Source organism: Artemia sp. Qi Xiang Cuo, chromosome 17, assembly GCF_049724085.1.
Source record: "Artemia sp. Qi Xiang Cuo chromosome 17, ASM4972408v1, whole genome shotgun sequence".
NCBI classification, from domain to species: domain Eukaryota; kingdom Metazoa; phylum Arthropoda; class Branchiopoda; order Anostraca; family Artemiidae; genus Artemia; species Artemia sp. Qi Xiang Cuo.
Genome location: NC_142810.1, coordinates 6,137,990 through 6,154,096, shown reverse-complemented (window position 1 = coordinate 6,154,096; position 16,107 = coordinate 6,137,990). Strand labels below are relative to the sequence as shown.

Genomic DNA, 16,107 nt, shown 5'->3' with positions numbered 1-16,107 from the left:
CTCACTTGATTATAACTAGCACATAGACTATAATTTGTTCTATCATTATAACGACCTTTTCAAGAGTGAATCATGGCCTTTAGTAACCTAGATTTACAGAACGCATTTTCAAAGAAACTATTTAGTCAAAAAATACTTAATTCATTCCAACTCGGAAATGGTAATTTTTATTCAGATTCTACTCAAATGATTTGTAATCAAAGAATTCAAATTTTTTTCAAGAATTCGAAAAATGAGCCTGAGAACCATCAAACATGAGTATTTGCTGATGTTCCCAAGCAAGCTAGTGATTACAGAAGGTACAAAATAATTGAGTGATACGAACGCATATGACCTATTGGTTGAACGCGTCAAACCCCAAACAACAACAACAACAGAGTAACAGTTTACGGACCATTTGGGTAATGATGGTATTTCACACGGTAAGCTGAGCAAAAATGTGGTTCTATCCCACTTTCTTGGGCTAAAACGAGGGAAAGGCTGAGATGGCTAGGACACGTTCTGCAGATGAAGGATGACATATTGCCAAAGATCGTCCTTGTCGGCCAACCATCCAGGCCAAACGAAAAGCAGTTCGCTCTTGAATGGGGGGGGTTAAGAGGTCCTTATATAGTATTTAAATGAAATTGACACTTCTTAGGAGGCTCTAAAGAGGGAGGTTTTGAATAGATTAGGATGGAGAGGAGCGTGAGCAGCTGTGCTGGCCTCGGATTGCTGGCTTGATGCTACACTGAGTTGTTAATAGTAGTAATTGTAGTATTTAAAAAATAACGAAATTTTGATTTTGGAAATTTGATTTTGACTGTACCACAGCAGTAGCTGTATTCAGTAATGTACGTCCGAGGATATTTATAGTACAACAACTAGAGCACTTTTTTTCCATATAGGATCAGAGCTCTAGAAACAAACTTAATTAGACTTGCTGCAGACATGTTACTTTCTAATACGACTTCTGCCAGATTTATCTTAAAGACAGGAAAACCGTTTTTTCCAAGATCTGATCTGTTCTAATTTCAACAATTTGTGCCTTGTATCTTTACTATGATTGGTCAATCACAAATTTTCGAATTGAAAGTTGCACATTGCTCAACTAGATAAAATACGAACGAACATATAATTGCTACTGTATTAATTTCAATCTTATCCATTAGAGGAAGAGGAAACTGGGGGGTCCCGGAAAGAACCACTTGATTGTCTTGGAGAACGGGTTGTGACCTGTTGAGGTTTTCGAAGAGTGATGACTTCAAAATAAATTATAAATCATTGAATTAATTATTGCAGCGAATGCTGAAATAACCGTTTAACCCTATGACAGGGTCAAGGGGTATGGTTTGCGTCACCCATTGTCAAATTTTAGCAAGATTTAAAAACTAAGTTCAATTTGGGGCTACTAAAAATGTGCTAGAACGGTTATGAAATAGTTAAATCCGTGTATGACAAAAATGATGGAATTATGAAAATACCATAGAGGTGGTACGATCGATTTAAAAGCGGCAATGAGTCTGTAGAATATAAGTAACGTCCAATGCGTCCAATAACGTCCAATCCAATGTAAGTAACGTCCATCTATTACTTTCAAAAATAGAAAAAAGTGCGTAAAAGAGGTTCGAAAAGAGGTTCGTTTGAACAGACGAATAACTATTCGAAGGCTTACTGAAGCTTCTCATAGGAGCTCATGTAACCTTAACCGATAAACTTAACAGAGAATACAAATGAGGGGAAGGCATTTTGTTCTAAAGGGATACAACAGAATTAAAATCTTGTAGCCGTTTTTTGTAAAAAAAAGGCAGTGTTTTATTTGTCTGCATCCACCTTACTCACCAGATTTAACACGGGACGACTTCTGCCTCCTCCTAAAAATTGAAATCTTGGCTAAAGAAAAACACTTTAACACGGGACGACTTCTGCCTCCTCCTAAAAATTGAAATCTTGGCTTAAGAAAAACACTTTGAAACTATTCTGGACATTGAGAAGACAGCGACGAAGCGACGGCTTTCAAAAAGAAGTCTTGCAGCAATACTTCCAGCGATGGATTCAACATAAGTGCGTCACTAGCCAAAGACAGTACTTCGAAGGATGTTATATCGAATTCATTGCAAGATTATTATTTTATTCCTAGTAAATTACTAAAGTGGAATGGCCAAGGGTCTTTTTTTGCGTTCGAAAAGAGTTGGGAAGAATAGGAAGATCAGTCTACAAACTAAGATTAGAATACTGGAAGCTACAGCGATGACAGTGGCCAAGCATGGTTCTAAAGCTTGGGCACTACATAAGATGGAGGAGAATTTGTTAGATATTTTACAGAGAAATTGTCTACGGATAATTGTGGGTACCCGGTTGACTGACCGTATTCCAAATAATGAGCTGTGAAAAGAATATGGTTCAATCCGGGTTTCTAGGCTATAATGAGAGGACGTTCGAGATGGCTGGGACACGTTCTAAAGATGAAGAATGACAGATTGCCAAAGATCGTCCTTGTTGGCAAGCCATCTAGGGCCAGACGAAAAGTAGGTCGCCCCCGAATGGGGTGGGAGGAGGAGGTTACAAGGAAAGATCTAAGGGAAATTAGAGTGTCTTGGGAGGGCTTAAAGAGGGAAGCTTTGATTAGATCTGGATGGACGAGGAGCGTGAGCAGCTATGTTGGTGCTGCAGTAAATTATTAGTAGTACTAGTACACCTTGTGCATTTTTTTTTTACCACATCTTGAATGTACCCGTGCACTGGGCCTATTGGAGTAATCATTGGGGGAGTAAAGTCATTTTAAGAAATAAAAAATCATTTTACCAGCTTTTGAACTACACATAAATGAACTGCGGCCCATTGTAAGTTATAATGGGATGTGGTTTATCTTATTAGAGTTGCAAGTCAAAACTCTGAAATTCGCAACTGCCAGTCACAAGATGATCCATACAACTAAGAATCACAGTTAGAACCAGTCCACGAGCTGATTATGCAAAAACCTCCCCCTGGTCAACCAGACTGACTTGGAAATATCCATCAGAGTTCAGAATTCATTTATTCAACAATAAATTACCACAAATTACACAGAAAAGATCATATCCCCACAAAGGATCTTTGACCAATTAAGCCGGGAAGGTAGGAGGAAAAAACAAATATAATATAAATTGAAAAATAAACAAATAAGGACAATAATTATGACTTCTAGTAAGAATATTTTATCGTCTCATTTAGAAATTTCTTCCTGCTTATTTTTTCTTCCTGTGCTCCGTGTTTTTTTTTTTTTTCAGCTTTTGTGTTAGGTGGGTTTAGATAATTAAGTAAAATAACTATTTTTTTAGTTTTCCATTCTTTTTTAAAATTTACGACAATTACCACAGCCACTTGTATTTTAAACGAAATCAAAAATAGAATGAAACTTATCTACTTCTTTTCGCTTTTTGTTCTTTTTTTAATGTAGTACCCTTGTACGACTCCATTTTTCCCTTGTGGCAATAAGTGGATTTTTGAAATTTGCATTTCGATAGGTTTTCGTTGCATAGAAACATTTAAAACATGAAGTACTTTTGAACTGAGGGTATTTTATAATTTCATTTCACTTGTTCTAGCTGTAAACCTTGGCGGAAACCAGCTTTTTAGAAAAATTATTTAAAATTGCTAAATATACATTAATAAAACATTCAATGGTCTTGCTATTTCACTCGTCGGCTATAGTATATTTGCTTTTAGTAAAAGATGCAGAGTGCAGCGTTGCCAACACTTCGAAGTAAACTGTACCAGTTTTCTGACTAAAACTGTACTGCGAAAAATTAATTTATAGTATCTAAACATCAGGTTAAAAACTTGCATTAGCAAGAAGAAAATTTTCAATAAACTAAAACTTGAGCAGATATCTGAGTCAGAAAACCCAAATGTACCGAAAAATGTGTATTGCACCACAATTGCACCACTTTGGCAACGCTGGCTGAGTGTAGGCATACATTGTAGGTGTTAAGCTTATTTTGAAGACCCCTTCTTCTCAAGAAATTTTGAAAATAGTCACCAAAGCATGCTTTCCCTAATACTTACCTGGAGGAAAATTATTCTAAAATCCCTCCCGCATCCTTCCTCTTCCTCCCTTCCCTTTCTCTCTTCCCCTTCCTCTTAAAGGTTGTGCCTAAACCTAAAAATTCCAAAGCTCCTCTTTCGGTCCGTCTATTCTCCTGAAAAATTTGTGTCGTGAACGCAATTTGATTTACAGCAGCAATTTTTTTTAAGAATGAAATTTTTTTTTTCATGAAATTTCATTGATTGAGCAAAAAATAGCGCATTTTCAGGCTAATATTTGTTATTTTTTCTGGTTGGTGGCTCCTTTATAATAGCGTTGGGTGGAGGGTAGGCGGTTTTTACTATGATTATTTTTTAGCTTTTGGCTTGTCATGTTTATCTTATTTTGTAGTTTTCTATATTTTTTGTGCTGTTATTTAGAAATTGCCAAACACAAAGACAGACACAGCAGATATATTTTATGATTTATTTTTTTCATCTTCTTGAATCAATTCAATAAGTACAACAAGCTAGCAAAAAAGTTCATAAAATATTATTTATTGATATTTAACTCTTAAATAGTAGTTATAAAAAATACTTTAATAACGCTTCGAGATCGTGAATGCACTGGGGGTGAACTCCAGTGCCTCCAGTGCCTTATGACCTCCAGTGCCTCCAGTGCTTATTTTATCCTAAAACCGCTGAAACTTGTATAGCCTCTGCCAAAAACTGTTGATTCATGAATTGAGCCTTCTTGCAACACCAATGAAACCCGATCATTTTGTTGCAGATACAAAATAGCTGTGTTGCTTCCAGTTTGGTAGCCTGCACTGTCACCCCAAGCTGACAGAATATCCTGGTTATTTTTCACCAGGCTCAGCCTATAAAATAATTAAGTAAATATACGGTCAGAATAGAATAAATATTCTGAAAATCAGAAAATACACGTGTTGGCTCCAGTTTGGTAGCCTTCACTGTTGTCAAGCCCGATGCCATATCCTGATCATTTTTTATAGATTTATCCTATAAAATAGTGAAATAATTACAGCATCCGAATAAAATAAATGTGCTCAAAATTACGAATCAGAAGCGTCAGGTATCAGAAAATCAGGAACAAGAAAAGACTTCTAATTTAGTAGCCTTCACAGTCACCGCAAGCTGATGATATAGGCTATCCCTATTAATTTTGCTAGACTTATCCAAGAATGTAGTTGAAAATGATAAAATACAGATAGAAGCAACCTTCAGAATAAAATAAATAATAATTTTCTAAATAAAAGAGAAAATACGATCAGATAAATATAATAAAATGAGATGTTGATAGTATATTCCCATTATTTTTAACCAGACTTACCCTTTAACCAGAGCCGTATCCGAGATTTCTATTAAAAAAAGGGGGGGGGGTACTAAAAGAATTTTGTTGAGTGGGTACCAAAAGAAGGAAGAAAATGGGGTTTTCCTCCGGTGGCCTTTTCCTGATTGCCTCAAATAAGGTTGTTTTACCTGCATATTAAAGACAAATTTGCAAGTCGAACGAATTGTTTGGGTGAGGGGGGTAAAGCCTTGAAGAGCAGTGTTTGACTTTTCAGTTGCATTGTGGACTGGGTAGGATTCCTTTTCTAGGCACCAGAAAAATCTTTGTTTGCTATATGTGAATCCTTGGCACATTGCTTTAGAGAAAATCCTGTTTTATACCTTGTCTTTGAAGGACAAAGTGGTAAGTTATTAAGGTGAGTTTTTGTGAGTAGTTAGAAAAATACAGGCGAACGTCATATTATCGTACAGCTTAAAGATAATGGTATTCTTACTACGTCCGTTTTCTTCACTACATTGATGCTTAAATCTAATAGGATAACCACTGACTAATGCACAATTTTTCTAGCAATAGGCCTCTTCACGAACATTTGACTAAAAATTATTAATAGATATTTTACTAACAATTATATTTCCACGAGCTAAGAGAACATTGCTGGCAACAATTACTGCCAAAATTCTTATGCAATTCCAAATAAAATGGATCAACTTGTACAAGGAGTTTAATCTTGAAATAGAAACGGATATGTGTTTAAGCGTCAAGGTTTCATTTCAAATTTACCGCCCAAATAACAAGTTTCCAGAGTAGTTTTTATAACATATTTGTTATTTGGCAAATACATTTGTGAGAGTCAACCAAAACATGTTAGCATCGCTTACAACGGTGGAAATAAGTCTAAAAAGAAACGTTATAAATTTTTGTAAATCCTTCGTAAATTATTTTAAAGAAAATCCTGTTTCATTTCCTCTCTGTGGCATGTTAATGAACGCCAGTTTTATGCCTTCCTCCGGCTTTCTACGACTGTTGGCTCGATATAATGACAAGTGGGGAATAATTTGCCGGTAAGTAAACTACCAAGGGGAAAAGAATATGTAATTAAAGGGGGAAAATAAAATGTAATTAAAGGGGAGAAAATGGGAAAAAGTTTGAAAATCTAAGACGGAAAATGTAGAAATGTAAAAAAGATGCAAAAAATGGGAATTAATGGAAAAAATCCAGCTTCATATCCTGTCTGTTAAAAAACATAGCGGTATGTTAATTAACACCAGTTTTATGCCTTCTTCCGACTTCCTAGGACTGTTGGCTCGATATAATCACAACTTGAGAAAAATTTGCCGGTTAGTGAACTTCCAAGGGGGAAAAGAATATGTAATTAAAGGGGGAAAAGAATATGTAATTAAAGGAAAAAAAATGGGAAAAATTTCGAAATGCAAAATGTAAAAATGTAAAAAAGATGTAAAAATGGGAAGAAAGGGAAAAAATCCAGTTTCCTATCCTGTCTGTTAAAACACGTAGCGGTAGGTTCATTAGCGCCAGTTTTGTACCTTCTTCTGACTTTCTACAACTGTTGCTTGATATAACCACAACTGGGGAAAAATTAGCCGGTAAGTAAACTTCCAAGGGGAAAAAGAATATGGAATTAAAGGGAGAGAGAATATATAAATAAAGGCAAAAAGAGGAAACAATTTATAAATATAAAATGTAAAATACAAGAATGTAAAAAAGACGTAAAAGATGGAAAAGAAAGGGGGGAAATCCAGTTTCATATTCTGTCTGTTAAAAGACATACGGTATGTTAATTAACGCCAGTTTTATGCCTTCTTCCGACATTCTACGCCTATTGACTCGATATAACCATAACTGGGGAAAAATTTGCAGGGAGAAATAAATATGTTATTAAAGGGGGGGAAATAGGAAAAAATTTTAAACGTAAAACGGAACAAAAATGTAAAAAAAATGGGAAAAAGGGAAAAACTGTAAAAGGGAGAAAAATGTAACTAAAGAAGAAAAGAATAATTCCAAACAGGAATTAAAGCACTAATATGGGTTCCCTCGTCATTTTCTATAAGGGAGAGCGTTTGTCTGCCTTATCCTTTTTAGTAAAAAAGGATATAAAAAATAATAAAATAGTTGCCCACTTGTTTTTAAAGCTATCACTCCTTACTCCCTACCCACTCCTTACTCTTTTAGATACGGCCTTTCAAATAATACGTTTCCAAAATTGTTATTAAAACTTTTTCATTAATTAATAGTTGTGACCTAACGAAAACGTGTCAGTAACACTTCAATCGGGGAAAAAATGCCTAAAAAACGCTGTTCGTCCATTTTCAGTTTGAGATAAACTATTATTATTATTATTATTTATTGAAAACCAATTTTCATAAAAAAAGAAAACGACAAAGCGACAAATTTGTCTTAGCACACCTTCATTTGAAAATAGACTTGAATTTCAGATTTTTTTTTTTTTTAATCATGTCGGAAATCCCGTCCTGCGTGGAAAAGTTTTCCCGCGAATTCATTATTTATTGAAATTTATTGAAAGACAACATCCTGAAGACAACATCCTGAAGACTATATGAAGACTATAGATGAGCTATGAACTGCATTTTCAAATTGGATATCTCAGTAGGTATTTTGCGACACGGAAGAACGTGGAGCGGATTTTCAATTTATGGAGCTATAGAATATAAAAATCAAACTTGTGAATCTTCTTATTTAAAGACTGATTGAATGCGTTCTGGAAAAAAGCTATAACTGAAACAAAAAAGTTTTCCGATGTAGTTTAAGTTTTTGCATAAAATACCAAGGACAGTGACAAAATAATTGGTTCGAGTTAAAATGGCCTAAAATGTTTTAAAAGTGGAAACTTAAACAGTCTTCCATATTTTGAAAAATGGTTTGACTTAAAAATGTTTTTTAGCTAAAAACAAGAGAATAAAAATCAAAAAAAAAAAGTGGAAAGCATATGGCTAGACCCCGGCGCCGCGCCGATGAGGGAAGACCGGCGGCGGCGGGGCCCAAAACAGCACGCCGTGCCGCGCCGCCGGTAAGATGTCGGCACCGTGCCGCCGGCGTGATCAATGTTGACCGCAAACATTAATGTTTTCATCAGTCTTTCTCAAATCACAGCTTAAATTTACAACAGATTCGAGCCTAATCATGAGTTAAAAAATCCACAAGTCGCTGGCTGGAAACTGGTCTTCTTCGTTATTCATCAAGAGAAGTAGAAATGTGGTAGAAACGAAATGGCTGTGGCGCTTCAGAACCCTTGCATACGAGTAGTTGAAGTATCTATTAGTTATGTACTCTTAACATAAACAGTTATCAAAATTAGTAGTTTTTTTCATCGAGCATTGCTGCATAAAAAACTTCAAATACCGTATCACAAAATTTGTCAATTACCTTTGTAAGAACTTTGAAAATAACTTTGAATTTAGAAGCTTAATTTTTTTATAATGCCCTTTGTCTATGTCTATTTTGTCCCCTTCAAAACAGTTGAAATGGGCGACTTTGATATTGATTGTTTTTTTTGCTCTTTTGGATTCTTAAAAAGACTTCTTGTATTAAAAACTAGTTTTTAGTAACAATTAAAAAAGAAAATACAATTTAAAGCTTTTTTGGCTTCTTTATAGAATATATGTCATGTAGACTAAGGCTGAACTGCTGCTTTTTTATTGCTTTTGGCTGCTCTTTTGGATATTATTCGTTTTTTTCTTTTGGGGATTCATTTCAAATTATAAATTGATAAATACCTAATATCAGTTAAATTATAAACTGCATCTAAAAGGAGTAAACATATCAAATTGAAAAATACATGATGAACAATTCACATGAGAACACTTCAATTACAATGAAACAAAAAACATTTAATGGTTTATTCGGTATGAAGAAACATTAAATGCCAGCTATTTTCTGGTAAAAAATGAAAAGCTCATCCGTTTTAAATGTAATTAAATGAAATAATATACAGACTGAAGTAGCTCCAGGAAGATGTTGTGATTTTCATCCTAGTTCTTCACTTTTAATCCAAGCAAAATGTTAGGACACTTAGTATCAGTTATTGAATTTAAGATTTGATTTCCAAATGCTCACAAAAATTACCAAATTTAAGAAAGTCGCAACAATAAGTCACCTGTGGTCAAAATACTCAAAGACTCCTCTTAGATTCCCACCCAGGCTCAAAGCTTCTGCTATGGTCATTTAGATGGAAATCTCCAAAGAGTTTCTTTTTAAAATAGCTTTCAAGCGTAGTTAGGGATATTTAGACTTTTTTGCTTTTCTTCAAAACTTTGAAAAAAGTGTTATTACATTCCAAATGTTACATTTGTTATATTTGTGCATATTTTTGGTAATCATTTGTGGGGTGATCGAATTTTTTAAGCCACTGTAGATACGTAAAAACTTTGCAACACCTAGTACCCTGTGGTCATAAGACTGTCAAAGACTCCTCCTTGAACCTCCCAAATCGACAACTTTTATTATGACCTGGCCTTTTAATGTAACTTGGGCACTGCACAAAGGGCGCCATTGTCACTCGAGCGCAACGTTAGGTGGGGATGTCGATATCGCTTTCGTCACACCCATTCGTTTTAGTGTGAATCTGCCTTGTACTTATGAATGAATGTTTTCAAACTAAACCCGTTTCATCAATAAGAAAAAAACGGGTTGGACGCATATGTCCCTTTCCCTTTGGACGTAAAACCATGCAAGTGCTGTATCAAGTATGACTCACGAAAGTCTTGTTAATTTTTGTCAACTTTTCAACTTTTTGGCATCCCATAAAAAAAAATTTGGCATTTCAATAAAAAAAAAAAAAAATCAAGGTACTATCCCTTAAATATAATAACTCCCTATGCCCCCCTATGGATACTATCTTGATAGGATACCGTCTCTGCTTTAAATAAAAAAAATAATTAACTTATTGTCACCCCTGCTTTCAAAAAAAAAATCGAGGTATTATCATTTAAATATGATAGCTCACTACCCCCCCCCCCTCTGTATACCACCTTGATAAAATGCCGTCTCTGCTTTAAATTTAAAAAATAACTTTTTGGTATCCCTGTTTTAAATAAAAAAATTTGGAGATATTATCATTTAAATGTAATACCCCCTACCCCCCCCCCCTCTGGATACCACATTGATAGGATACCGTCTCAGCTTTCATTAAAAAAATAAGTTACTTAATAATTAACTAGGTCACTATATGGTTCAAACAAACACGCAAAATAACGTTAAACAGCTTAGTGTTCCGTTACGACACTTCGGCGGCGTTCGACCGGGCCTCTCGTCGGCGGCGTTCGGTGGATCCGCCGGCGCGGCGCCGGGGTCTACATATGGCACCATGCAGCCCAAGAAAATGCAGTTTTTTTTATGATGTGTAGTAAACTATGGGATTCAACTGGGTGTTAGTGTTTGTATTCTTACAGACGAAAAACTGCGTCAAACTTGACTAATTAGTTTTGACCATTCATTTTCACGACTTAACTGACAAAAATTTAGTACTGCCTTGACTCTATATCCCCCCATTTAAGGGTGCAGCGGCTGCAGTACAAAACCACGTATTTATTTTTTCAAATTTGGCTTTAAGAAAACGTATTTTTTTGTAAATGGTAAAGTACAATATTTTAAGCACTAATCTATCAAAATGTCTTTTAATTATTGTTTTATTTGACTTCTATGACTTTTTTGGTAAACGATAAAGTAAATATTTAAAAATACAAATTTATTTAAAAAAATAGTTTGACATATTTTATATAAAAATTTTTAATTTTTATCCTGGTGAGGCACAGAGTCACTGTCATTATCGATTCTTCCATTTTACTTCCTAATAGGGCTTACCAGTATTGTACAACATATTGTACAGGGCTTATATTGTATAAGGCTTACCAGTATTGTACAAATGTTTATAAATCAGAAAAACAAACCACAACGGTTTACACGCCAATATATTCAGACATATTGTCAGACACTGAAAAACAATATCAGTTTAAAAAACATCAGTTGGAAAAATAAATACGCGGTCAGAGCATTAAGAAACAATTTAAAAACAGTCGAAAGTCAAATTTCAGCAAAATTACGGTTCTCAGGTATATTTAGACTCAAGATGAATCCAGGGGGCAACCGCCTTAGCCGAGTGGTTAGCGTACTAGACCCGAAATCCTTTGTTCTTGAGTACAGGGGTTCAAGTCCTGATGTTGCTGGTTATTTGGTTTGGAACGGGGTCAGCGGTGTAACTCAGTAAGCTCATCCAGAGTCGACCCAGCTCTAAATGGGCACCTTGAGAAATCTGGGGGAAAAAACGAGAAGCGTTTGCCCACAACCACGCATTGACCTTCCGGGCGAAGGCAGAGGTATTTTAATGATGCCTAATAAACTCTTACTATGGTAATATTTTTTGGGTGGCCAGCGGCTCATGAATGTGTACTGTGGCATTATATACTGTGTACCTTAGTAGAAAGGCCCCTATTGACACTGTTGCCCACCCCTGCTGCCACCTACAATTTTTTTAACACCTAATATTGGCATAGAGTCATTAGGGATAACACGTGGTTAATGGGGTCAATGACATGGAACACCTGTGCTGTCAGTCATTAATCAAATTGTTTCCGGGGAAGTTAATTAATGTCTGACAGATGACGTCAAGTTAATTAATGTCTTTGGAGTTCGACCAGAATTGTTTCCAGAGCAAAGTTTAGATCACACGTGACAGCTGATGTCATGATTGATTGATTTGATACGAAAGGGGAATTAATTTGTTGTTTCTAAGGGGAATTATTGATTCACGAAAGGGGAATTAATTTGTTGTTTCCAAAGAGAACTGTTTCCGAGCGAATGTCTATATTAATGTCTTTAGAGTTCTACCAAGAGAATTGTTTCCGAGCGGATGTTTTGATCTTAGCAATGAATTGTTTTAGTGCGGGAATCATGTTTCATAGTAATTTGAAATGTGACACCACAGAGATGCCAAAAACAAAGGAACACGCTGAAATTACGTTTAGGGGTTATTTGGGCGAAACCGTTTTAGACATTTTAGGGAATTATTTCGGCGAAACAGTTAGATACATTGGTTGTGTGGGTTGCTATTTTTTGACTTTTCTGAGCTGGATTTCGTAGCCTTTCGTAGGTGTGTGTTGACTGAAACCTATGATTTGGGATGAGTGGTTTGCTATTTTTGACTTTTCTGAGCGAGATTTCTTAGCCTTTCATAGGTGTGTGCTTTCAGAAAATTATGATTTGGGAGGTGTAGTTTGCTTTATGGACTTTTCAAAGCTGGATTTCTTAGTCCCTCATAGGTGTTTGTTGTCTGAAACTTCTAGTTTGGGATGAGTACTTGGCTATTTCAGGCTTTTCTGAGCAAAGATTTCTTAGTATTTCGTAGGAGAATGTTGTCTGAAACTTATGATTTGGGATATGGAAATTACTATTTCGGGCTTTTCTGAGTTGGATTTTTTAGTCTTTCATAGGTATGTGTTGTCTGAAACCTATGATTTCGGATGGGTGGTTTGCTATTTTTGACTTTTCTGAGCTGGATTTCTTACCCTTTCATAGGTGTGTGTTGTCAGAAAATTATGATTTGGGATATGTAAATTACTATTTCAGGCTTTTCAGAGCTAGGATTCCTAGTCTCTAATAGACGTTTGTTGTCTGAAACCTATAGTTTGGGATGAATAGTTTGCTATTTTTGACTTTTCTGAGCTGGATTTCTTAGCCTTTCATAGGTGTGTGATGGATGAAACTTATGATTTGGGATACGTAAATTACTATTTAGACATTACAGAGATGCCAAAAACAAAGAAACACGCTGAAATTACGTTTAGGGGTTATTTGGGCGAAACCGTTTTAGACATTTTAGGGAATTATTTCGGCGAAACAGTTAGAGACATTTTAAAAGATGATTTTGAAGAGATTTTAGAAGAGGATTTGAGGGTGAAACTCTGTGGTCGTTATAATACACAAGTTCCATTTGAACAGTGTCGTGAGGTCCTCTACCCCAACCCCAAAGGGTTCCGATACCCCTAACCCCACCCCGCAGGAAGCCCCCGGTCCTTAAGGCTTCTCCGGGCTCCCAAAGGGCCCCCGACGCCCCAAAGACTCCTGAGCCCCCATTTTAATACTTTTTTAAGGCTTTGTTATATATTTTCAGAACAAATTATTATTTTAGGGAATTATTTCGGCGAAATAGGTAAAGACATTTTAAAAGATGATGGGATGGGTGGTTTGCTATTTTTGACTTTTCTGAGTCGGATTTCTTAGCCTTTCATAGGTGTGTTTTGTCAGAAAATTATGGTTTGGGATGTGTAGTTTGCTATTTGGACTTTTCAGAGCTAGGATTCTTAGTCTCTCATAGGTGTTTGTTGTCTGAAACTTCTAGTTTGGGATGAGTAGTTTGCTATTTCAGGCTTTTATGAGCTAGGGTTTCCTAGTATTTCTTAGGTGAATGTTGTCAGAAAATTATGATTTGGGATATGTAAATTACTATTTCGGGCTTTTCTGAGCTAGATTTCTTAGTCCCTCATAGGTGTTTGTTGTCTGAAACCTATAGTTTGGGATGAGTAGTTTGCTATTTTAGACTTTTCTGAGCTATGTTTCTTAGTCTTCCATAGGTATGTGTTGTCTGAAACCTATGATTTAGGATATGTAAATTACTATTTTTGACTTTTCTGAGCTGGATTTCTTAGCCTTTCATAGGTGTGTGTTGTCAGAAAATTATGATTTGGGATGTGTAGTTTGCTATTTGGACTTTTCAGAGCTAGGATTCTTAGTCTCTCATAGGTATGTGTTGACTGAAACTTATGATTTGGGATATGTAAATTACTATTTCGGGCTTTTCTAAGCTAGATTGCTTAGTCTTTCGTAGGTGAATGTTGTCAGAAACCTATGATTTGGGATGGGTGGATTGCTATTTTTGACTTTTCTGAGCTGGATTTCTTAGCCGTTCATAGGGGTGTTTTGTCTGAAACTTATGATTTGGGATGGTTAATTTGCTATTTCCGGCTTTTATTAGCTAGGTTTCTTAGCCTTTCATAGGTGTGTGTTGTCAGAAAATTATGATTTGGGATGTGTAGTTTGCCATTTGGACTTTTCAGAGCTAGGATTCTTAGTCCCTCATAGGTGTTTGTTGTCTGAAACCTATAGTTTGGGATGAATAGTTTGCTATTTTTGACTTTTCTGAGCTGGATTTCTTAGCCTTTCATAGGTGTGTGATGTATGAAACTTATGATTTGGGATATGTAAATTACTATTTAGGGCTTTTCTGAGCTAGATTTCTTAGTCTTTCGTTGATGTGTGTTATCTGAAACCTATGATTTGGGATGTGTGGGTTGCTATTTTTTGACTTTTCTGAGCTGGATATCTTAGCATTTCATAGGTGTGTGTTGACTGAAACCTATGATTTGGGATGAGTGGTTTGCTATTTTTTACTTTTCTAAGCTTGATTTCTTAGCCTTTCATAGGTGTGTGTTGTCAGAAAATTATGATCTGGAATGTGTAGTTTGCTTTTTAGACTTTTCCGAGCTATGAGTCTTAGTCTCTCTTAGGCGTTTATTGTCTGAAACTTCTAGTTTGGGATGAATAGTTTGCTATTTCAGGCTTTTCTGACCTAAGGTTTCATAGTATTTCGTAGGTGAAAGTTGTATGAAACTTATGATTTGGGATATGTAAATTACTATTTCGGGCTTTTCTAAGCTAGATTTCTTAGTCTTTCGTTGGTGTGTGTTGTCTGAACCTATGATTTGGAATGGGTGGATTGCTATTTTTGACTTTTCTGAGCTGGATTTCTTAGCCTTTTATAGGTGTGTGTTGTCAGAAACCTATGATTTGGGATGGTTAATTTGCTATTTTTGAATTTTCTGAGCTAGGTTTCTTAGCCTTTCATAGGTGTGTGATGTCAAAAAATTATGATTTGGGATGTGTAGTTTGCTTTTTGGACTTTTCAGAGCTAGGATTCTTAGTCCCTCATAAGTGTTTGTTGTCTGAAACTTCTAGTTTGGGATGAATAGTTTGTTATTTCTGGCTTTTCTGAGCTAAGGTTTCCTAGTATTTCGTAGGTGAATGTTGTCTGAAACTTATGATTTGGGATATGTAAATTACTATTTCGGGCTTTTCTAAGCTAGATTTCTTAGTCTTTCGTTGGTGTGTGTGTGTTGTCTGAAACCTATGATTTGGGATGGGTGGATTGCTATTTTTGACTTTTCTGAGCTCGATTTCTTAGCCTTTCATAGGTGTGTGTTGTCTGAAACCTATGATTTGGGATGGTTAATTTGCTATTTTTGACTTTTCTGAGCTAGATTTCTTAGCCTTTCATAGGTGTATGCTGTCAGAAAATTATGATGTGGGATTTGTAGTTTGCTTTTTGGACTTTTCAGAGCTAGGATTCTTAGTCCGTCATAGGTGTTCGTTATCTGAAACCTCTAGTTTGGGATCAGTAGTTGGCTATTTCAGTCTCTTTCGTAGGTATGTGGTGTCTTAAATCTATTATTTGGGATGGGTGGATTGCTATCTATTACATGTAAGATTTAGATTAATGGCCCTTTCATAGGTGTGTGTTGTCAGAAAATAATAGTATGGGCTGTATAGTTTGCTACTCGGGATGTTCCGAGCTAGGAGTGATATCTCTTATATGTTGTGTGATGTGTAAAACCGATAGTTCGTGATAAGTAGTTTGCTATTTCAGTCTCTTCTCATCCAAGGTTTCCTAGTATTTCGTGTGTGGAAGTTGTATTAAACATATGATTTCGAAGATGCAAATTACAATATCGGGCTTTTCATAGCTTGATTTCTTGTATTTCATTGGTGTGTGTTGTCTAGAA

General features: G+C 35.7%; 1 protein-coding gene across 1 annotated transcript in view; it reads right to left on the bottom strand.

Annotated features, from left to right (window-relative positions):
- Window positions 1-4,464: 4,464 nt before the first annotated feature.
- The window catches only part of LOC148941841 (uncharacterized), a 65,901-nt gene continuing 54,258 nt past the window's right edge, over window positions 4,465-16,107 (bottom strand). The window contains exon 4 of the mRNA XM_089103721.1: window positions 4,465-4,865. Coding sequence (XP_088959847.1) covers window positions 4,667-4,865 — 199 coding nt within the window. The 3' untranslated portion in view covers window positions 4,465-4,666. The remainder of the gene's footprint in view (window positions 4,866-16,107) is intronic.